The 24,722-nt window shown below is 38.2% G+C and overlaps 1 protein-coding gene across 1 annotated transcript in view; it reads left to right on the forward strand.

Moving 5' to 3' along the window:
• CSMD1 (CUB and Sushi multiple domains 1) overlaps positions 1–24,722 on the forward strand; it is a 1,295,699-nt gene that overhangs the window by 748,371 nt on the left and 522,606 nt on the right. Inside the window, exon 6 of the mRNA XM_075445037.1 lies at positions 21,137–21,249. Within this exon, the coding sequence (XP_075301152.1) occupies positions 21,137–21,249 (113 nt within the window). The remainder of the gene's footprint in view (positions 1–21,136; positions 21,250–24,722) is intronic.

Consider the following 24,722-nt stretch of genomic DNA (forward strand, 5'->3'; position numbering starts at 1 on the left):
CTTTCCTGTTTTGCTGAGGATGTTTGGGTTAAAAAGCGCTGGCTACCAAGGTCATCTCTATCCATGGGAATCTCTAACACGTGGCTTGCAGGCGGTTGTGGGTTTGTTGTTGCCGTCTCTGCTCCTGGCTTGTTTGCACGAAAGAGAAGATACCAAGTTCTTTGGTCTACAGACCAAATGAAAAACTCCTTTTACAGTCTAACCCAGTGGATTATGGAATTAGGCACACCTACATTTTAATCTCAGTTCCCAATGTTTTGCGATCCTGAATTTCTTTAATGTCATCAGTACTTATTTATATAACTCAGAGTTGCAGTATTTCTTACTAAATTTTCCTATTGGATTTGTTGATAGTTCTTCACATTTAAAAATGAGTTTATAAAAATGTATTTATGCTTGTGTCTACAATGTCCCTATCAAACATGAGCCTTTTGAGAAATATCATCTTTCTTTCAATGCCTGCTCAGCACACTGAAACTGCAATTTAAAGTCCATATCGGTTCACTTCATCAAAAGCATAATCACCGGTTAAAAAAAGCTCTCAGTACAAATTCTGCAGGCAGTTGGCCAGTAAGTTGCTGTAGATGGTCTCTCTTTGCCCCTTTAAATTTAATTTAACAAACTGTCCACCACTACTACACAGGAAGCATACATTACATCGCACTCTTCCCAGGAAGGATTGCCTTTTCTGAAATGAAAGATTACTCCAGATGGGAACCACAAGAGCCACATGCTGAGTTAGGAGCCACCAAGAAGTAGTTAAGTGGGAAACACTGTGGGAGAGAATGCCTTGAAAATAGCCTCAGACTGTGAGTTGGTTGCTCTGCTCAGCACAGCCAGAAGGCTCTCCATTTCCCATCACAAACTGGAGCCCTCATCTGAGTGCTTCAGCCCTTTCTGTCCTTTTCCTGTTTGATCGTTATCACCTCAGTTTGGCTGCTTTTCCAAGACACAGGCTACTTAATTTCCTTTTTTTACCAGAGGGGAATGAGACTCATTGTCCCCTTCTTTCGGCAGTGTGAATCAGCCCACAAATTGTATGGTTCTGGTAGACAGCAAATCGCTCAGTGACAAGTACTTATTGATAACAACGGTCACTTAAGTAACGAGAAGACCTGCAGACTTCTACCTAAAAAATATGTGAATTACACATTATGTATAGTAAATATAGATATAGGTATAAAGTCAATTATACCGATTTGCAAATATATTTAATAAACATATTTTATGTGTAAAAACGCTATATATCTAGAATACGTTAAATAAACTTTAAAAAAATCTTGATATTATCTTTGTCACATTGTCACATGAATTCAGAACTCGTGTCTTCAGAAAGTTTTCTCTTTTTAAGTAATTACATTCTTACTATTTCCCTTTTTTGCTGACATAGCAAGTCCATATATTACTCTGAGGATTCTTACAATATTGGCACGTTCATTCATTATAGACAGTTTCTCATATAAAACTACTTACTCATACGGAATTTTACTTTCGTTCATATATCTGGTATCTCCAGGGTGACATGCCATCTTTTTCTTTGGAAGTCCGTATTTGCTTTATTCTAGTGCTTCTGTTTTGAATCACAGTTCTGCTTCCTTTTCTGATTAACTAAACAACATGAGAAACTGTATCCAGATACAAAATTACCCATCATAAATTTACAGCTTATGCAGCCCTAGTTCTCTGAAACTATCCCTTTAAAGCCTAGCAGTTGTTCTTATTTCTTTTTCTTCAGTCCTAAAGATCAGCTCACTAACATGCATATGCTTCTATCTGGCTTCTTCCAAACCTAGAAACAGCATCTTGTAAATCTTTGTTTCCTTATCTTCATTGGCTTCTTCTCATTGAATATTGAATAACATTTTGTTCCTTTTCATTGAATAACGTTTGTCAGAGGTGAACATTGTTTGTTAAACACTAGGGAAAGTGCTAAATACTTGACTAAACCTTACACTTTAACATTTAAATTGTTATTACAAAAATGGATAAAACAAATTTCAGTGGGAGTTATCTTGTAAAATTATACTGTATGTGAGTGTATTTAGCTGGTCTCTATTAACATCAGTGAAATAATAAGATTTTGTTTGGTTTAGTTGTTTATTACACATGAGAAGAATCTAGGTGCAGTCGTAAATGACTGACAGGACCCAAAAGAGTGTGGATTCTCTGGCATCCTAAATCTGAGTTGCAACATTGAGAGAGTGTATGTGGGTTTTCCTTCATTTGTATGAATGCTAGCGTGCATTTCCTTTCAATGAGACAGTCTTGCTGTAAAGGAAGTTATTCCTCGGAACTTCTCATGTGTGGGTGACAAGGTATTTCTCCAGGGTTAGATGTTCAATACAAAGTAATGATAAGGGAAATATATTTGCAATTATAGTAAAATGCATTATTTGTAATATAATTTCCAGGAGAAACATACCATATTCTAATGTTGCATTTTTAATACAAATGGAAAAAACAAATTCTAGGCATAACTTCTATTACCAGAATGGTTTAGCCATTTTGTTAACACATTGTAATTTCAGGTTCTATAAATACAATGTTATATATTAAATTTTATTCCTGTGTATGCAGTATCATTTTTACTATAACTTAATAAAATAAATAGCAAACAGAACATTGTTGTATTCCTTTCCCCTGCATAGATTTCCAATGTACTAACCTAGACATTTGGTTAAATCATTTTGAAAGTGCCACTAAATTCTTTGGATTTTTTTGATGATAAGGTATTAACCATAAATGTCTACCTTACAAAAATTACCTTTTCACTTTTTTTCCCTTTCTTTCTTTGTTTTTCAAATGAATAGGAGACAGATAAAAAAGAAATAAGCAGTATATTACGTGTACAGTTCTACTCATTATTTACAGTTCTAAACTTTTAATACAGAAAAGAAACAAGCTCAAATTCTGAATATCAGTTCGCTAAAGTGTTTCCTTGCATCAAGCTTACAATCAGGATAAGGGTACACAATTAAAATTGTGAACACAAGATTGTTGTTACTGAAAATATAAAAAAAAAGAACATGGTTTCATCTCTTAGTAGGTCATTATTTAGCACCTCTGAAATTATTTTATAGACACAAGTTTTAGATGAAATAATAAAATATTAGACATTATGTCACAACATTTAAAAAAAACCAAAGGATATGTAGGACAACTAAGATATCTGATGGAGCATGGAATTTCATTCTAGCATGTGATCATAGTTAAAATCCTAAATCAGATTTAGCACAAGGACTAAGATCCACAATTACTTTCTACTAAACTTGGATGAAACAAACCACCACCAAGATTACCTTTCATAGATGTAGAGGCATGGAAGCTTTCTGAATCTGCTTATATGAGCAAATTCAGAGTATTGTCTCTCATTGAATGTGTGCTATTTATTCAAGGACACTCCTGCAGCAAGAGAGTTTTCTGTAAACATAAACATTGTATTTAAAATTTAGTTTTAAAATTTAAAGAAAAAAGTCTCAAAGTATATGGTTTTAAAGGTTCGTTCAGGGGTCTTAGATTGTGATAACTGGTCATGCTTTCAGAAGAATTTAAGAGCAGAGGAAGGTAGCTGATCCCGAAACCAGCATAATGTAATTGTTATGATGATCTGTATTTGCTTGAATCACCAGTTCGTACTACTGAAGGTTTTGTTTTACAATAAACATAGCAAAATAGGAAGCCCAGGTGAAATAATTCTATTGATTTGTCCTAAGAAACCATGAGAATATTTAATATAAAACATTTTTATTTTTGCAAGATATTATTATTTTAACTAGCTGTGGAAATTTTGAAAATATTGTATGACAATATTATCTGTAGAAGTTATTTAGTGGAACTCTTAGCTATGCTGATGAGAAGGTGTCAATGTCAGGCAATTTGCATGACAAGTTTATGTTTATCACAGGCAGACTGTATAAACCTACTGTACTATTTGTTAGATTCGTGAAGCTGAGTTGAAAATTTCATGGGGGGGGAAATGAAATAACTGTTGGAACAACTTCCCATCACATTATTTAGAATTTAGACCTTTTGTTGAAAATGAAATCATATAAACAGATATTAAAATGAAAACAGTAAACAGTCATGCACGTCTGTTAAAGCCAATAGTGTCACCAGTACAACACATGGGTAGACTGTTTACAGGTAGAGAGCAAAGAGCACCAAGTCAGCCTGGAAGAGCTATCATCGTTTTCTTCATCACCCTTCATCATTACACTTGTGCAGAGAGGAGCAATTGCTCAGTCCCTGAATCTACTGGAGGAAATGCAAAAACCTAATCATAGTGATCATTATTCATAATCAAATACATTTAAGTTGCATGGTTTATTTTACATAATATATCAGTTCTTTTACGAAATACAATAATAAAAGGTCTGAGATACCAATTGATTTTGTGAGACCATACACTGGAGAGCTAATTAGTGACCACTGCTCTTTTGAAAATAATCATAAACATTTTGAAAAATATCAGTCCTCTTTTTTTCAGGTTTATGAGCTGATATTCCAGTGTTCCAGATTATTTGTACTACAAGCATTTTTATAATCTTTATTACATTTTTAAGAGTTACTAGAGCCTCTTGCAGAGTCTGCAAATATCCAATTCAAACTCCATTTATTGAGGAAATTGTTGTGTGGCAAAACATAAAGACCAATTGATTGAACTACTTTTTTTCAGATTGATCTGTCCATAAGGACATCACCAAAAAGAATTAAATCTGTTTTATGTGAAAAGCACCATGCACATATGTCACCATTCTGCATTCTTTCTCTTGGCACCTGAAATGGTTGGTTGGTAATAGGTAAGGTGCTTTATCATTACCCTTACCACCTGGGAAATGGTCCAGTGTAAGTTTAATCTCAGTGAAATATTAAAGGCATTTTAGGATTTGTGAACTTGATAATGGTATTTTGTGAGTGTTCGTTACCACTGCAATTTAATATTACTACAGAAATTGAGTTAAGAGACTAGTAGCCTGGTATCAGCTTTGGGATGTAAGTTACAGTCATGGATGATAACAAATCCACACGTTACTGGTGTGTCAGCAGTGTTTTGTAAAATGTACTTAAAAGAGCTAATTAAACTTCATAAGGCCTCTTGTAGCATTGTAATCTTTCACAAGTTTTAATCTAATGAACCACTGAAATTATGTTCTACTGTAGAATGAACTCTGAATTGCTTGATGTTACTCAACATTGAAATATAGTTGTTTCCAGGATGAAATACCTGTAATAATCTGACTCAAGTAGTGCTAAAATTTAGCTTTATCATTACTTGTGAGTTTTAGCATTACAGTAACTTAGGCAAAGTGCTAACTTGCATTATGATTACTTGATCTGTAGTTAATTTATTCAGAAAAGAACTGGTCAGACTGGAAGAAAAAAATCAGACAGCCATGTAGTTGTAGGGAAGTAAATGTTCAGTGGTATGGGAGACAGTTGTTCTTGTAGCGAGGTAGAACACTGATACCACAGTCAGGTATTAACTGGGATTTAGGTGAACTGGTACATTATTGTGTAATACTATCTTTGTTGAAGGTAAGATACTATCATCCCCTTAACAGAAACTTGAAACTTTACTGCGAAGAAAAATGAGTACAAAACCAGAATATCAAGTACTTCAGTAGTACTGTAGCACTTCATTACGGTGCTCTGAAAAATTCACAAACAGAAAGAATAAATTCTTCTACTTTTAGATGTCACTTGGGACATACTGAACACTTGTTGAATCTCAGTAGTCCACCCAAAGCAGGCACAAGCAGTGTTTGCCAAGGTGCTTCCTCTCAGTTGGCTGCTTGTTCTTCTTGCAATGTACTAGCATATACAGTGAATAGATGATTTAGAGTCATCTCATGCTCTAGATATTTCCACCTTCTTTTCTAAAAAATCTTCGGATATTAGGAGCTGTAGACTTCTCTGAATAAATAAATCTTTTTAAAAATCCATTCTTTTCGACCTAGTATTTTCACGAAGCTTTTGCTGTCAAACTGTCCTGCCTTTTATTAGATTTTCAGCTTTCACCTGCAGATGTTAAGACTATAATTACTACAGTTGAAGCCATAGTTTGTTTTTTAAATTCTGCGTAGTTCTCAACAACCAAATGTTGTTTAGGCAGTTAAATGCCGCAGCTGATGTCTTGTGTATTTGTGGTAGTTCACTTTAGTCTTGCTTACTGTCAAGATATACAAAACCATTTCTTCTTGCATTATTTTGCCTACTGACAATTTCTCAAGGACTTACTAGAATTGTAAGGATTTTTTTTTCTTTAACTATTTATTTTTTCAAGCTGAGAAGTCTTCTGTTTTCTTATTGTTTTTTCTTCTTATTGTTGTTGTTATTTCATGTTAGAAGAGCTGGTGTTGTATCTGTGTGTCTAAAGGAATACCCATGATACAGAAGAAACAAAAAGAGCTGAGAAAATGTATCCATGTTTGACAATGATGCTTATGTTGAATGATTGAAACCTAGCTGCTTTTATTTTGGTGTGCCAGGTTTCAGTGAATTTTTTTTCTTGTCATCATATTTTGAAATATCCCACACTGAATTCTGATAAAACCTGACAAATACTTTCCTGAAAATCTATGGTGAATGGATGTTGTCATTCAGATTTCCTTCAAGATAACTATTCTTATAGTGAAATTTTTTTCAATAAGTAATCTTCAGAGTCAATTTCTAGTCCTTTAACTTATGATGGTATTGTAGAAGGTACTCCCAAATATGAAATAAGTGTAACCTATCAATTATTCCTAATGCATGAGTTGCCAATCTTTGCCATTTTTCCGCTGTTCTGAAGGCCTTCTGTGGTTCTGTATTTGTTAAGAATATATTCTGCCAATAGAAAAGAGCTGTGTTTTGTAGATGTGTTTTCAGCGCAGACCTTCAGTAGTTTAGCCTTGTGGTCTGCAGCTTTCTGTAGTTTCAGAATTTATCTTTCATTTTGTTGTCATAGTTGCCTATTGGTATATATCTATGTAATTGCCATTCACAAGTGTTAAAGCCTACCTCAAAGAAGCTGGCTCTCAATGAAAAATATCTTTTTTGTTTCAGAAGTCGTAATTAATACTTCCATCTCTGAGTGGTGTTCCTGAATATTTTATGTACATTTTGGGTAAAGTTACTTTTTTGTCAGCTTCTGGCTATCAATGTTCATATACTCAGAGGATTTTGAGTTTTCATTTGTTGTGTTTTTTGATCACTTGTATAGCTTTTGTCATTGCATCTGCTACTGTAAGGTTCTGAAAACCTGCCTTTGCAGGATTTTTTGGCAGATTTTAGTTTGTTCTCTACCATCCAATCTATTCTTCCCATTTACATTTAAAAATTGCCCTGGCATGGCTCACATGATCAGTCAGGAACCCTAGTCATGTCCCTAGCCACATAAAGTTGCATTCCTTCATGCAAAGCAGAAAGAATTGCAAGAGCTGCACTGTGGCATATTACAGCATGGACTCAGCTTGTGGTGCAAGTGAGACAAAGTTTATTTTGCAAGCAGTGCTTTATACATCTTTACCCAGACATGAGTCAGCCAGACTTTCCATCCCGATAAGGCAGCTATTTGCACAAATTCCTCACTCAGTCTCTAGCCGATCCGCGACACATCACGCTCTAGCCAGCCGATGTGATTGCTGATCACACGTTGTCCATTCGCTTGTGATTTCTTCTAACAGGGGCCCCTTGCTTCCTCTTACCTTGTTTACTTCAGCGCTTCGCTCTTGCCTTTCTGCTTACTTCAGCAATTTGTTCTTGTCCCTGTCTCCCACACTGCAAGAGGTTTTTTTCCATTTCCCATGTTTTTTCAATGTTTTCAGAGACCTCAGTGTGTTTGTGGGATTTTTTTGTTGTTGTTGTTTAAGTTTTTCTCATACCATCCTAAACTTCCTTTAGGATTCAGATGTCATTTTAAACACGTTGGAACTCCTTTAATTACCATTACTTCTCAACTACTGATTTCTATCTGTAATACATACTGTATACTACAAAATATACCATGTACAATTTGATCACAGTTTCTGCTGCACTAGCAATGCCATCTTTATTCCACAGAAGACAGAAATTGGAATGTTGTTATTTGTGGTGAAATCCTTTTCAGGGGTCAGGCAGGTTTCTCTTGGCCTGAACTGAACTGGAACCTAATGTACCACATGGCAGTGGTATGCGTCAAAACTAACTTCAGTCTTTAAGGAAAAAAAAAATCACATTTTGTCTTTGAAAAAAAGGGTTGTTCTTTCTGCTCTCAATGCTGATGGGTGGTGGAGCTTTCCAGAGGTGAAGGAAAAATTTCCCAGGGAATGAATAAATAAAAAGTAAATCAGAAAAAGTTCATGATAGTATTATACCCAATATGTAAAGTAATTACTTTAACAAGCTAATTAACTTTAATAGACTGTCCCATTATTCCCTTGTCTCCTTTACTGACCTGCCTATTGAAGCTTTCTGTAAACTTGATGCTCTATTTGCATAGCTGCAAAGAATTTGAGGCTGCTGTTGTTGGTCAATCTAGAATCTGAACCTAGTTTAATTGCTAGGAATGACGATGAAATGTTCGAGGTGGCAGGCAGTAGAGAAGGATACATAATTCATAGATTTTATTCCTGCTATGAGGAATTAAGGTAATACGTGAAACTACTCAGATGAAAACCTGAGGTGCAGGAGTAGGCTGTCTCTATGTGCCAGAAGGGGAGCCAACAGGGAAGACAACTGGCCTGGCTAAACAGAAAGCTTTGGCTAGAACTCTAGAAAAAAAAAAAAGATATATTATTGCCCTTGGAAGAAGGGGCGGGCAACTCAGGGGAACTACAAAGTTGTCGTGAGGCTATGCAGAGAGAAACTTAGGAGTGCCAAAGCCCAACTAGAACTTAAACTGGCTACTGCTGTAAAAGAGAATAAAAAATGTTTCTATAAATACATTAAAAAAAAAGGAGGGCTAAGGAGAATCTCCATCTTTTATTGGATGTGGGGTAATCATAGTTACAAAGGCTGAGGGAAAGACAGAGGTTCTTAATGCCTTCTTTGCCTCAGACTTTAATAGTAAGACCAGTTGTTCTCTGGTTATCCAGCCCCCTGAGCTGGAAGACAGGGATGGGGAGCAGAATGAAGCCCCCATAATCCAAGAGGAAATGGTTAGTGACCTGCTACACCACATAGACACACACAAGTCCGTGTGGCCAAATGGGATTCACCCAAGGGTGCTGAGGGAGCTGGCAGAAGTGCTCACCAAGCCACTTTCCATCATTTATCAGCAGTCCAGGCTAACCAGGGAGGTCCCAGTTGGCTGGAAGTTAGCTAATGTGACACCCATCCCCAGGAAGGGCCAGAAAGAGGATCCGGGCAACTACAAGCCTGCCAGTCTGATCACAGTGCTAGGGAAGGTTACAGAGCAGATCATCTTTGGTGCCACCACATAGCACGTACAGGACAACTAGGTGATCAGGCCCAGTCAACATGGGTTTATGAAAGGCAGGTCCTGCTTGACCAACCTGATCTACTTCTATGACAAGGTGACCCATGTAATGGATGAGGGAAAGGCTGTGGCTGTTGTCTATCTAGACTTAGTAAAGCCTTTGAGACTGTTTCCCACAGCATTCTCCTGGAGAAACTGTCTGCTCATGGCTTGGACAGGCGCACTCTGAGTAAAAAAACAGCTGGATGGCTGGGCCCAAAGAGTTCTGGTGAATGAAGTTAAATCCAGTTTGTGGCTGGTCACAAATGATGTTCCCAAGGGCTCAATATGTTGGAGCCAGTTCTGTTTAACATCTTTATCAATGATCTGGATGAGGGGATGGAGCGCTCCCTCAGTAAGTTTACAGATGACACCAAGTTGGGTGGGAGTGTGGGTCTGCTTGAGGGTAGGAAGGCTCTGCAGAGGGATCTGGACAGACTGAATTGATGGGCCGAGGCCAACTGTATGAGGTTCAACAAGGCAGAGTGCCAGGTCCTGCACTTGGGTCACAACAACCCCATGCAACGCTACAGGCTTGGGGAGGAGTGGCTGGAAAGCTGGCTGGCGGAAAAGGACATTGGGGTGTTGGTGGACAGCTGGCTGAACATGAGCCAGCAGTGTGCCCAGGTGGCCAAGAAGGCCAAGGGCATGCTGGCTTGTATCAGGAATAGTGTTGGCAACAGGAGTAGGGAGGTGATCGTGCCCCTGTACTCGCACTGGTGAGGCCGCATCTGGAGCACTGTGTTCAGTTCTGGGCCCCTCACTACAGGGAGCACAATGAGGTGCTGGAGCACGTCCAGAGAAGAGCAACAAGGCTGGTGAGGGGTCTAGAGAACAAGTCTTATGAGGAGCGGCTGAGGGAGCTGGATCTGTTTAGTGTGGAGGAAGCTGAGGGGTGATCTTATTGCTCTCTACAACTACCTGAAAGGAGATTGTAGTGAGGCAGGTGTTGGTCTCTTCTCCCAAGTAACTAGTGATAGGACGAGAGGCAATGGCCTCAAATTGCTCCAGGGGAGCTTTAGATTAGATGTTAGGAAAAATTTCTTTACTGAAGGAATGGTCAGACATTGGAACAGGCTGCCCATGGAAGTGGTGGAGTCACTATCCCTGGAGGTGTTAAAATAAAGTGTAGATGTGGTACTTCGGGATACGGTTTAATGGACATGGTGGTGTTGGGTGGATGGTTGTACTTGGTGATCTTAGAGGTCTTTTCCAACGTATGATTCTATGACTCTATGATTCTATGAACAGTTTACCATATATTGTAACTTCCATTCTGTAATAACTTCACCAAATTTTCAAAATCCATTATCACAGGCAAAGTAATCTTCTTACTTTTCTCTTTTTAATCATTCCATATGAAATACACATCTAAAAGTTTTACTGAGCAATGTTTGTTTATACTACAATGAATTTAGTAATGAGCTTAATGAATTTAATAACTTCACAGTGGCTCCATATAACACAATTATGGAACATAGTCTTTTTTCCAGTGTTTGGTTATTTCATTTTGAAGATGAACTTTCACAGCGTGCTCTCATCTATTAACGTTTAAACCTTCTACTCTCAATATGTAGGATAACTGAGCAAATAAAAATGTAGCATTCTTAGACTACTCAATTAAAAGGATCTGAAACTTTTAAGTTACTCATCTCTTGTTAAGACTTTTTTCTTGGGCTTATTTGCTTACTCATCTATATTTATTTTCCTTTCTCCATCTTTTTATACTCATCAATTTTGGATTTCATTCAAGCTATTTTCTTACGCCTGGACTAACAAAAATATTTTGATATAAAATTCTGTGGCAAACTCTCTGTGGTCCCTCAGGACTTAAGGTATTTATCAAATTTTTCCTGTGCAGCAAGAGCCTCCTGGAGTACTCTTAGCCAACAGTTTTCCTGCCTTACCTGAAAGCAGCTCTGCCAGTCTCATTCAGCTTTCCAGGGACATACCCTGTTATCCTGAACAATTCTCAGGCGTGTAGCTAGGGATGCTATAAGACTTGCTAAGGTGCTTCTATGTCTTTATCTCAAAAACTTGTCTACTTCTTTGAATTCATTCCTGTCTCAAGCAACATTAAGGTAAAATGCAAATAAAAGTGTTTATTCACAGCATCCAAAATAAACAACCATTTACACATGGTTATGGAAACAGGTGAAGAACGGAAAAATCATGCTTGATCTAATTACTTTAAATGACAGAACAAGAAACATCTCACCCTCCCCTTCTCTCTCCCTCTCCCCACTTCTGAACCCTTTCCTAGGAAACTATGTTAGCTGGTATAAATAGCCTCTTATTTCAAATTCTGCATGAAAAGGAGGCGATTTAAACTTTCTCTGTGAAACTGCCATATTTAGTTCTTATCTAGGAGATGGTCTGGCCTCTCTTACCAAGCAAAAGAAGTATTGTTTCACTTCACTGGTAATGCAGATGATAGTCTTATTGTTAGACCAGCTGTCTGATCTTACATTTTGTTGAGTTGTCCCCTACTTATATTTAGCTATAAATTCTTCCTTCCCCCAGTGGTGACCTGCAGGTCCAGCTCCACAACGTGCAGTGAGTCTCCATTTACCTTACATTCCTGTGCTCCTGACACTGAATTTGTGCCAGCTCTGACTCTTGTCTCTCTTTTCCATGAGCAGTTTAATTCACTAAAATGGCACATAGATGTCCCAGCTGGATGGGGAGGCAGGAGAGGAAGTGGATAATTTTCTGCCATTTCAATGAATTAAACCAGAACACAGAAATTCCAGCAAGAATCAAAGTTTGGAAGGGCAATACAGAAGCAAAGGACTGAGGAAGGAGCAGTAAATGCAGTATAAAGAACAGAAGAGAACGTCGCACTTCTTTTAGGCAGCAGCCACTTGTTAGAACATCTCATCTCTGTGTGAAACTGCAGCCACTGTACGCGTGTTTCAAGGTTTCCTTTAATGCAGCTTAGAAAGCTATACATTTACAAACATGGGACAAATGCAGCTCATTATTTGCTCTTGGTTGATGCGAGATACAGTCTCAGTGATCCTGGGCTTACAATGAGTTTGAGGTAATAGACCTCTAACAGCCGCATTAAATTGACACTTCATTTTGCTTTCTAGGAGATTATACGGCATAAAATTGAGGGCTAAATTGGAGACTGTTATAATACCATCCATATATCCACGGTCCTATCGGGAACAGTATAACCTGCAGAATCTTTGGCCCATCAGAAATCTGTGTTTGAATCCATGCTGTTTTACTACATGATTATTTAAGCAATAATACAGCATAAAATTTATTTGCTTAGTTATTCCTACAATTTAACATTTCACAATGCTACGAAATGTTGAATGACATGCACTTGATTATTATTTTTCCTTATGATTTAGTGTGAATTTGGTTTTGGAGAGCAATATACTTCAATAAAAAAATTCTGATATCCAAAATTTAAAATAATTTAATTAGTTAAATAAAACTGTATTAACCTCCTGAATACATAAGAAAATACTACCCATAGTTAGCGAAATAAACATCTGATTACCATGACCTCGAAGTGTATAGAACTAGTAGGTTTAAGACTCTCCTATCCATAACATTTTCTAACAGATATATATAAAATATAGCTCTTTCTATACATATATATAGAATATATATAGTACATGTACAAAGAGCATATGTATATGCACACACATTGTCTTCATGTATGTGCTGCAGCCATCGTACTTCACCACTTTGTCAACTATTTCCTATTATTTTGTTGAGTAGCAAGGGATGATTTTTGGAAGTTTTTGTTTTGACATGTTTCTGCATGGATGCTCACAGAAGTATTTTAGCTGAGAGGATTTCAGAATGGAAGTTAGTTCCAAATTGAAAATTAGGGTACACTGTTTTCTCTCTTCAGCTCCTAACCCTGAGACCTGTTAATGGAAACTCAGGAAATGTTTACAATATTTCCAAAATTAAAAAAAAAAAAACATTTAAAATGGAAATACTTTTGCGGTTAGATGAATATAGAAGTAGCATAATTATTAAAAACTGATGCATAACGGGTTTTTTTGGAAGGCTTCTGTGTATTTTTTAGTCTGAACTAGTCCTTATACAGCTTGTATTATCAAATCTCATGTTATTTTGTTTATCCTTCATTCCATTAATTTTATTTATTATTTTAATGTATTTTGGAACAAATAATGTTAATTCAATTACGTATGGATGTTTGGCTGAATAAGAAGTGGCGAAAATAGCTAAATTGAAAGGGTAAGGGTAAATGAGTTGACTGAAAACCCTCCAAAACCCACAGACTTAATATATTTTAATTCTTTCTTGCATTTTCAATTTCATGGATGTGAAGTATCAGTAGTTTTCTATGATAAGTATAGATTGTCTGTTGGTTATAGTCAAAACGATGTCAAGAGCCCTATAAACGAAACAAGGTTTGGTTTATTTGTTCAGACAAAAACATGAATTACTTTCTTTTCTTAGCAAATTCACAATCAAAACCAAAATTTTTCTTCCTCTCTAGATAATTCTCTTAATAAAATGTGAAGTAGTGTTTCTATACCTGAATTTCAGTAAAACAGTTTTATAACTACCATAAAATTTTAGCTAGAGTAAAAATATTTTAGTGGCAAACCTGCTCATAATAATTTTAATAAAACCTGTCACAATCTCTTGATAATGAAATATAGACTTCAAAGGACATTATGCTTCTATATCTGACATACTACACATAAGGAAAACATTACTTCTTCAAGATTATATGAAAACAGAATGCTTTATTACTTGTATAAACAGTAGATTAGTGTCTGTGTGAGGAAATTATGGAATAAGAATCAAAATTAAAACATCACTTAAAGTAGTAAGATGTGAAAAAGTGTATCTGTTCCTCACAATAATCAATAGTAAGAGAGCCTGCTCTGTGACTCTGATCCTGCTGCAGCCAGGCTGCCTGGAGACCTGGGAGTAGTTGAGATGGTTTAATTATTTCTCATTATTTTTTGTGAAAAGCAGTGTTTATCAGCAGGGGTGCAGTATGATACTGATAGAACTATAAAGCTCTCAAAACTTGGCCCTTTTGTTCTTTTTGATGCTTTCACAGGCAGCACGTACAGGAATTCTCTGGAAGTTTGTCTTGTTCCATCCATTCAACAAAATGTGTACCTGAAAAATGATGTTCCCTTTCTTTTGTTTTTTTCCCATGGGATTGCTCTTTAACAGGTCACTGAATGATGGGTAGTCAGTGGATGAACAGTTATTTTACCTTTCTGTTAATCCCTATTAAGTGCATCGCCTCGAATACTGTTTAGCGCAGAGCATTCAAACCTGTCGCTTGTCAGAGTGACAACCAATTTTAACACTCTGATGCTAGAAGCTAAAGGCCTGGATGACATCAATAGTAGAGATGAAAAGTCAACACCAAATCAGACCAAGTATTTCCAAAAAATGCCCAGATAACTATATATACATGTGTATGTATATGAAGAACTTGAAATTGTTGAATTTAATTTAGATTAGATATCACTTCAATCCAAGTCAGGCTATAATATGCTAGGCCTTAAAATCAGTTTCAGAAAAGCATTACCCTTTTCAGAGCAGAGGCAGAACTCAACCATAACTGAAGAATTCAATTTCTTTTGTATTACTCCTTAAACATTAGATGACTTCATTTAAAAAAGAAGTGAGAAAGACGAATGACTTTCGATATTCTTTTTAGACAAAACTGGAGAAATCTTCAATAAAGATCAAAGCATGAAAGCTTCTAAGGAGAACTTTGATATTAAGAAATGTCATTTTTTACCTCATCGGAATCATTTCTGTCTGATATAAAGGAGTTCCGAGTCTTCATCTGATTTTAGAGTTAATACCTAATCAGATCTAAAATTACTTTGTTTCTATTCATATGCAACAGGAATGAATGTCGTGTGTGGCCACTTCAAGTAGAGACAACTTTGCTTTAGTTGCATCTTTACTTTCAGAGCAAGTGAATGGCGTAATGAAGTCCTGCCTGTGAGTGTTTGCTGAGCACCTGGGAAGAGGCGGTCTCATTCACAGTGCCTGTTGGGACCCTGTAGTTCAGACCAATGCCCAGACGGCTCCCAGGGAAGGTCGAGGGAGCACTAGTCAGTCATGGGAAAGAGAGTTTCATGATGAGGGTAGTGAGGCACTGGAACAGGTTGTCCGGAGATGCTGTGGCTGCCCCCTCCCTAGCAGTGTTCAAGGCCAGGTTGGACGGGGCTTTGAGCAACCTGGTCTAGTGGAAGGTGTCCCTGCCCATGGCAGAGGGGCTAGAACTAGATGATCTTTAAGATCTCTTCCTACCCGAATCGTTCTATGATTCTGCAGTTCTATGATTTGTTGTTGTTTTAACCTTTGATAGTGTAGACTCTCAAGCAGTCACTGGTGTCAAGTGTCACTGTTCCATTTACTATTACGGACATAACCAAACTGCTTGTTTTCCATTAATACTCAATTAATATCAAAAGTTAGCCCGTAACAGTAAAGGCTGCACTGAGTCAGAGAAGCACGTTGCACTAACACCAGCAGGCAGAAAGCATATGGGTGCTTAGCCAGAAATTGCGGTATGTGATGCACTTCTCAGTTGGTGAAGCTCAAATGAAATGTTCCTCTTCTTTCTGCAGCCTCAGAAGAAGACCTGTGTTGTTCTTTGTGGGCTGGGAGGTATTATTCTGCCGTTAGTTGAGAAGTGGTGTCCAGCCTCTCTGTTGGTGAACTCAAATAGATGACTTAAACACCCTTCCCCCGGCCATGGAGTTGCATTTTGTATACCATAAAAGTGAATGACCATGTGTTTTAGGAACTTCTCCCCTAGATATTGTATCTTTTGCATCACATATAATAGTCAGCTTTGCAGGACTGGAAATGAACGTTCCTTGACAGTACTGGTTTTTCCTTTTCTCCAAGGAGCACACCTGTAATATTATTTAAACTTTTGTTACATTTTGACATTTGCTCTGTGATGGAGGTATAATGTTAAAGTCCTATTTGCTGATAAAGAAGACCTAGAAATAAATGAGAAGGAAACAAACCACTTTTTCGTACTACCTTCAACGTTTTTATGAGTTAGAGATCTACCTGCTGTACCAATTCAGGTGGCAATCTGCCACTTTCAGCAGTAACCACATCTACCTCTCTGTTTCACACACAGCTTGGGTTGCCTGTCCTTCAGAAATTCCAGTTAACAAGCCAGTTAACATGTAAAGAACAATTTTACACTGTATCCACAAACTTTTAGATATGCCATTGCTCGAAACTCTAATGTTGTCCATGGGAAGCCTGACCTGCACATGATGAAGGCCACAGAGTAAAGTCCTTTTTGTAGGGGCACCCCCTTTGATGTACATGTGTGGGCTACAGAATTGTAGTCTACCTCCTCATTCAGAATTTGCTGCCGTTTCAGAACTTGTGTACTACAGTGAGGAAGTTTTGAACACTTCACAGAAAAAAAACAAACGTGTCATACACTGGTTATAAGCTTTCTTCCCAAACCAGCCCTACAACTAATTTTGCTACAAAGTCAGATTTCACTTTCTCATTTTCCTCAATTAAAACAACAGCAGCATTGCTGATAAAGAACATGTTCCTGTCTAGTATGCAGTAGCATAGAAATCATACAGCTAAATTAAAACTCTGATAAAACAAGTTGCTTAAAATACTCTGAGTGTCATGTTCATATTATCATTATCTTTCTTAGGATAATGGGAAGATTTGAGACTATTTATTTGTACCTTGTAGAGTTCACATAGATCTGAAAATATTTGTGTGTATTGCGTGGCTGGGTAATAGCTGTTTATTAGAAATACGGATAATGAAAGATCTGCTTTGAATGTGCTTTTATAATGATATCCTTGTACTCTTTTATTAATGTACAATTTAATTCATACAACAATTTAATATTTCAGCCAGGAGTTCTGCAGACTTTGAAATCTAGATCTCTGGATATGCCAGATAGGATGTTACTACATGTATATTTCATTTCACAAAGAAGACAAACCCCCAAACACTATTTCTGGGAGAGAAGTTTGTGTATTTGTACATATGAGTTATCAGTTCAATAATATAAACTGCAGCCTATATATAGTAAAAACGTTTAGACTTGACCTATATCGTGTCAGTAGCTAAGAGGTACTAGCAAATTAAATGTATTCTGTATTCCACATATGGTTTTAGTTTTTCTTTTCCTTTTAATTGTATCACAGTAGTTTTATAGGTACACTCAAATCCGAAGTAGCTTTGAAATAATAAATGTCAGTTCATGCAAATTTATAAAGAGCCTGATGTAAGGAATTTTTAAAATACACTATGCTCTAAAATGGAAGAGTAGGTAAAGTATAGAAGTCCATTTGTGTGAGATGTAGAAACATGTAAAGGGCTGAATGTTTTGACCAACACCTGTAAGAACTATTAAGTGCTAGTACCAACATTTTGAAATGTATAAATCCTCCTTTAAAGAATATACTGTTTTTTTTCAGTCAAAGCTGTTAAAATAATTTTAAGTAGACTTCTGATGTTCCTTATTTTTTTAACAGCCAGATGAAGAAAATGAAATTATAAATTCAAACAGAAATTTCTCTGATGTAGTTTATATGTCCTAATGAAGAAAAAATGAAAGTTATATTAAGAATTTCTATGTTTCAGTATGCCGGTCTTGATCCATTACAGAAAGCAAAGGGTTTCAGTCATGACTTTAAAGACACTACTCCAGCATCAGAATTTCTTAACATGGCAGGTTTCCTAGTAATCCAGGATATTTAATGAAACTCTACAATTATATATGACAAAGAAAAACACATCTGTATCCCTACATCAATTCATTTCAGACAGACAAAAATGTTATTTCACTTTTGTTTTTTCAGTTGTGATAACATCTAATACTACTAATAATAATATCTACTTTTGTATTATTGTAGAATCATAGAATGGTTTGGATTGGAAGGGACCTTAAGAGGTCATCTAGTTCCAAACTCCCTGCCATGGGCAGGGACACCTTCCACTAGACCAGGTTGCTCAAAGCCCCGTCCAACCTGGCCTTGAACACTGCCAGGGAGGGGGCAGCCACAGCTTCTCCGGACAGCCTGTTCCAGTGCCTCACTACCCTCATAGTAAAGAATTTCTTCCTAATATGTAATCTAAATCTGCCCTCTTTCAGTTTAAAGCCATTATACCATGACCTATCACTACAAGCCCCTGTAAAAAGCCCCTCTCCAGCTTTGTTGTAGGCCCTCTTCAAGTACTCAAAGGCTGCTATGAGGTCTCCCCGAAACCCTCTCTTCTCCAGGCTGAACAGCCCCAACTCTCTCAGCCTTTCCTCACAGGAGAGGTGTTCCAGCCCTCTGACGGTTTTTGTGGCCCTCCTCTGGACTCACTCCAACAGCTTCATGTCTTTCCTGTGCTGAGTGCTCCAGAGCTGGACACACGACTCCAGGTGGGGTCTCACCAGAGCAGAGTAGAGGGGCAGAATCCCCTCCCTTGCCCTGCTGGCCACGCTTGATGTAGCCCAGGATATGGTTGGCCTTCTGGGCTGTGAATGCACACTACCAGGTCATCTTGAGCTTCTCATCAACCAACATCCCGAAGTCCTTCTCCTCAGAGTTGCTTTCAAGCCATTTTCCACTCAGCCTCTATTTGAGCTTGGGATTGCCCCGACCCATGAGCAGGACCTTGCACTTGGTCTTGTTGAACTTCATGAGGTTCTCACGGGCCCACCTCTCAAGCCTGTCCAGGTCCCTCTGGGTAGCATCCGTTCCCTCCAGCATGCTGACCACACCACACAGATTGGTGTCATTGGATAACTTGCTGAGGGTGCACTCAATTTCACTGTCCATGTCACTGACAAAGGTGTTAAAAAGCGCCGGTCCCCATACAGACCCTTGAGGAACGCCACTTGTCTCTGGTTTCCACTTGGACATCAAGCCCCTGACTACAACTCTTTGAGGGCGACCATCCAGCCAATTCCTTCTCCACTGAGTGGCCCATCCATCAAATCCGTGTCTCTCCAATTGAGAGAGAAGGATATGGTGTGGGACAGTGTCACATGCTTTGCACAAGTCCAGGTAGATGACACCAGTTGCTCTTCACTTGTTCACCAACACAGTAACCTCATCGTAGAAGGCCACCAAATATGTCAGGCATGATTTTCCCTTAGTGAAGCCATTTTGTCTTCACTGGACTGTCACAACTTCTCAAATAAGACGGAGACTGGCTTAGCAACTTCATACACCATTTCCCTCAGGACCTGAGGATGAACCTCATCAGGTCCCATGGGCTTGTGCACCTTCAGGTTCCTTAGATGATCTTGAACCTGATCTTCTCCTACAGTGGGCAGTTCTTCATTTTCCTAGTCCCTGCCTGTGCCTTCTGCGACTTGGGAAGTGTGGCTGGAGCACTTGTTTGTTCCGACTGGGGCAAAAGAGTTGTTGAGTACCTCAGCCTTGTCCGTATGCTGGGTCATCAGGTCTCCTGTTTCCTTCCAGAGAGGGCCTACATTTTCCCTAGTCTTCCTTTTATCACTGACATACTTTTTGTTGTTGCCCTTGATGTCCCTGGCCAGATATAATTCTGTCAGGGCTTTAGCTTTCCTGACCTGATCCTTGGCTGCTCAGACAATTTCTCTGTATTCCTCCCAGTCTGCGTGTCCTTGCTTCCACCCTCTGTAGGCTTCCTTATGTGTTTGAGTTTGTCCAGGAACTCCTTCTTCATCCATGCAGGCCTCCGCATTTTTGCCCGACATTTGTATTGGCAAACATAACCTCACACAAATTACCCTTTGGTTGAGAATTTCTGATATTGATCAGTTAGGGTTTTGTTTAAAGTAATGAAGATTTTTGAAAGGGAGAAACTACATTTCTTGTAGTTTGTAGTGTTCCAGAGCTATTCAGAATGAAAAAAATATGTCTAAATCTAAAACTTGGAGAATTGTCATACAAAAAAAAGCCACCTGGTAAACTAAGACACAAATTATCGGGTACTCTGGGGTAACTGTTTGTGCGTGTTCATAATAACAAGTGACATGGTGCAGTGATAGACTATGGTATGACCCATTGTTGTCCAAAGGCCTGTTACCTGTATTGGACAAATTCTCTGTGTGCACTCTTTCCTCACAACATCCATTGTTCATTCAAGCTAGTTAGCCTGTATATGGTTGTGTTTAATCTTCATTTTTTTTTATTAAATACGTATAGGAGTTAATGAACACATTTCTAGTAGGATAGTTATGTAGTAATAATTTACCACCCAAGCTTAACATTGACTAGTGCCTGTAACTCTTATTTATCTTTCATAACACCTGAGATGTGATTTACCGTGAGTTAACCTACACAGCAGGGAGTCAGATGATGAAATGTTGTCATAATGGAATTTGGTTATTTTTTTACTGAATGATGTAACACACTCATGCATGCAAACACATCCGTGCACACACACAAGCATACAAGATTGCTTTTCTTCTTTAATTCTCCAAAGTATAGTTTGGAGATACAAGTTTTGACCATAAAATGCTAGCTGCAATGGAAAACAAAACATTTCTCCTGGGATAATAGTTACTAAACTAGTGATAAATTGAGACTAGAAGACAGTGAATCACTGTTGTTAAATACATTCTAAACAGTACAATATGTTGTGGCTATTGTGTGGGGTTTTTCTTTTCCCTTTTAAGTACTGCATACATGAATTTTTCAACCATTTACATTAGATGCTTTTTTGTTTTTCCAGGTTGACTGGTATGAATCTACCTTCTCCTGTTATCAGCAGTAAGAATTGGTTACGACTCCATTTTACATCTGACAGCAACCACCGACGAAAGGGATTTAATGCTCAGTTCCAAGGTAGGAAATGTATAAAAGTGCAGCAAAAAAGTCCTTTACCTTGAAGCATTTCCAAAGTGGTGGTGATACAAAATTGTGTTTAAATGTCAGGGACCTACTAAAGAGCTGACTAATATTACTACTACTGCTTTTACACTAAGTAGCTGTTATCCTTATATGATCAGGCATCTCTAGGGACTTTTGGAAAAAGTGTCTGTGCTTCAGCTTACAGTTTGCTTTAAGTATGTATTTGCTTGCTGACTTTTTCTACAGTGAATTGGTTTGCATGCAGTCTGATCTTTGATTTAAAAACATGCCTGGAATGTAACTTGCAGAAAGTCAATTCCGCACAAACATCTAAACATTGTCTTCCTTCATTACTCAAAATCTAACTCTTTATTCGGAAGCTACGTTTATTGTTTTGAAATTTTACTCATCCCTAGCATAGCACAAATCAAATTTCAGGCTCCTGCATAAATTTACATATACAACTCTAAAAGAAGACAAGAGGATGTCAGCGTTGTTTTCAATTGCTGCTTATGTTCACCAAGACACTCATTAAAATGAATTTTTTTAGAATGGAATATTTATTGATTTTTGTTCTTTATAAATCATTACTCAATATCAAAGACACTGTAGTTATATTGAAAATAGAGGAGCTTCTTAATTTGTCTGTACTTTTAAATTCTGTGCTTATATAAGCTGTTCCAACCATTTTACCCCACACACCATCAAATCATTTGAGTTTAGACTTTCCTTTTTTCCTGAAACTGCAGGGCATGTATCTATAAATGACAAATATGCTGCAACAACTGTATGTTTCTGATGACTATGACATACACATATAGTGCATATAAAAGCATTTAACATACACAGTTCTTTTCTCTTTAAAAAGATTTTGACAATTTTAATAAAAAAGAAATTGTGAAATTCCATTTTATTTTGGCAACTCAACACGAGTATGCATTCTGTCATCCTTTGCACTTGTAACTTATTTTTACAAAGTTTACTGAGGATGCATATATAATATCACTAGTGGTGACTATGAATTTAAATGCACTGCTTATGTTAACTCTGTGTCTTAAGCCTATTAACTGTGGATCATAGAAATGATGTGGCTCACCTTGCTGACGCACCAGAAAACTAAGACTCAACAGAATAACAAAGGAAAATTTGGGATACAGTAACTTACTCCGGAAACTACTTTTTTTGTCCTTTTTCAATGTGTCTTATCTCTAGCTTAATACTCATCATGGAATTAAAGTAAATACACAGACTTTCTGAAGCAACCATTAAACACTCAATTTACTTATAGATGAGTACCCATTACCAGTCTGATCTAAACCCAAGAATCTTTTCAGTTTTTCTTCTATATTCCTAGGATCCCTAGATCTTAGGCAACATCCTCAGGGCATTCAGGACTCCGCTTTCCTGCATTAGTTAGACTGCCTTTTCTTTTGCTTCTTGCTTAGAGGGAACAGTCCCTTAAAATCAGTCTGTGCTGTCTTCTTGCGATTGTTTCCTTGGTTCATTCATAAAGTGATCTTTTGTGTGCGTGTGTGCGCTAAAGCTATATGATTGTGCCGGACAAGAATAATAATCTCCATTGTTTTGGTAAAATAGGTCAGTAATTTTTATTGCAGACTTTACAGATTAAATGAAAACAGCCTATTACACCTTGCCAGTTAGCAAGTTATTGTATTCTAGAGCTGTTATAGCACATAGATTTTTTTTAATAGCTGTCATATATAAATGTTATTGACAAAACAAAATTACAAAAAGATATTTCTCAAAAAGTGGTAGCTTGTGCATTTGCAGATTGCATCACAAGGACTGTGGTGAATTGACCTTGGATGGATGCCAGGTGCCCACCAAACCACTCTGTTACTCCCCCTCCTCAGCTGGACAGGAAAATTTAACAAAAGGCTCATGGGTTGAGATAAGGACATGGAGAGATCATTCACCAATTACCATCATGGGAAAACACACTCAGCTTGGGAAAAATATTAATTTAATTTATTGCCAAATCATAGTAGGGTAATGACAAATAAAATTAAATCTTAAAACACCTTCCCCCCACCTCTTCCTTCTTCCTGGGCTCAACTTTACTCCTGATTTTCTCTGCCTCCCCCTCCCGAGCGGCACAAGGGGATGGGAAATGGGGGTTGTGGTCAGTTCATCACATGTTGTCTTTGCTGCTCCTTTCTCCTCACAGTCTTCCACTGCTGCAGCATGGGGTCCCTCCCACGGGAGACAGTCCTCCACAATCTTCTCCAGTGTGAGTCCTTCCCACGGGCTGCAGTTCTTCATGAACTGTTTCACAAGTGGATCCTTTCCACATGTCTCTTCCGTGGGGTGCAGTACTTCAGGAACAGGCTGCTCCAGCATGGGTCCCCCATGGGGTCACAAATCCTGCCAGTAAACCTGCTCCAGTGTGGGCTCCTCTCTCCATGGGTCCACAGGTCCTGGCAGGAGCCTGCTCCAGCGTGGGCTTTCCACGGGGTCACAGCCTCCTTCAGGTGCATCCACCTGCTTGGGTGTCGGGTCCTCCACAGGCTGCAGGTGAATATCTGCTCCACCGTGAGCCTCCACGGGCTTCAGGGGGACACCCTGCCTCACCATGGTTTTCACCATGGGCTGCAGGGCAATCTCTGCTCCAGCACCTGGACCACCTCCTCCCCCTCCTTATTCTTACTTCAGTGTCGGCAAAGGTTTTTCTCTCACATAATTTCACTCCTTGTCGCGTTACTTTGGCAGAAAATAAACTCCCTTGCTTTCTAACGCTCTTCACCAAAGTGAGAGGCTAGGTGCGGCTAGGTTTAAATTCTGAATGATGTCCAATTTGCCACTACCAGTTCAGTCGCGTTTAATACGTATATTAAACTACCACGATTCTGGATACACTAATAGCAGTCTGCATCTTCAGTCCAGTCGCACTCATGAACTAGCACGGCCGCATTTGGTCGCGTTCAGTGAGAAACTGTGACAACTGGCTACTGAAACAGTGCAGTTTTATTTGTGCAACAGATATATAGGTTTTTTTTGAATTGCCGGGGATAGTGACTGTCTGCAAGAAAGCACGTGCAAATATAAAACGCATGAAAAGGTTATAAATAATACAGCCTGGCTATAAACATTAGGGAGTAACTATTCCCGAGAAAAGCGCTTAGTTTAAGTCTCACCCAAGGTGTCCCAAGGGGGAGGAGAAGCAAGGCTCAGCCTGTTGGCCAATCCCGGTTGTCAGAGGTAGTCTGAGGTGGACTTTCCCTTGACTTGCTCAAGGTGTTATCTTCTTTTCCTCCAAAGATCTTCTTCTCTGAAAATCTTCTTCTCCGAAAATCCCCCATTTCCATGGCTATTTTTATATTCTCTCTACTTTTAAGGTGGAGTTTGAGTGACTGTAGTCATACATACCTTTTATCATGATTGGTGTAAAATTTTCTCACTTTATGTTTAAAGGTATAGTTTACGAAAAATCGAGAGCGCAGACTTGA

Source organism: Opisthocomus hoazin, chromosome 2 (assembly GCF_030867145.1).
Source record: "Opisthocomus hoazin isolate bOpiHoa1 chromosome 2, bOpiHoa1.hap1, whole genome shotgun sequence".
Lineage (NCBI taxonomy): Eukaryota > Metazoa > Chordata > Aves > Opisthocomiformes > Opisthocomidae > Opisthocomus > Opisthocomus hoazin.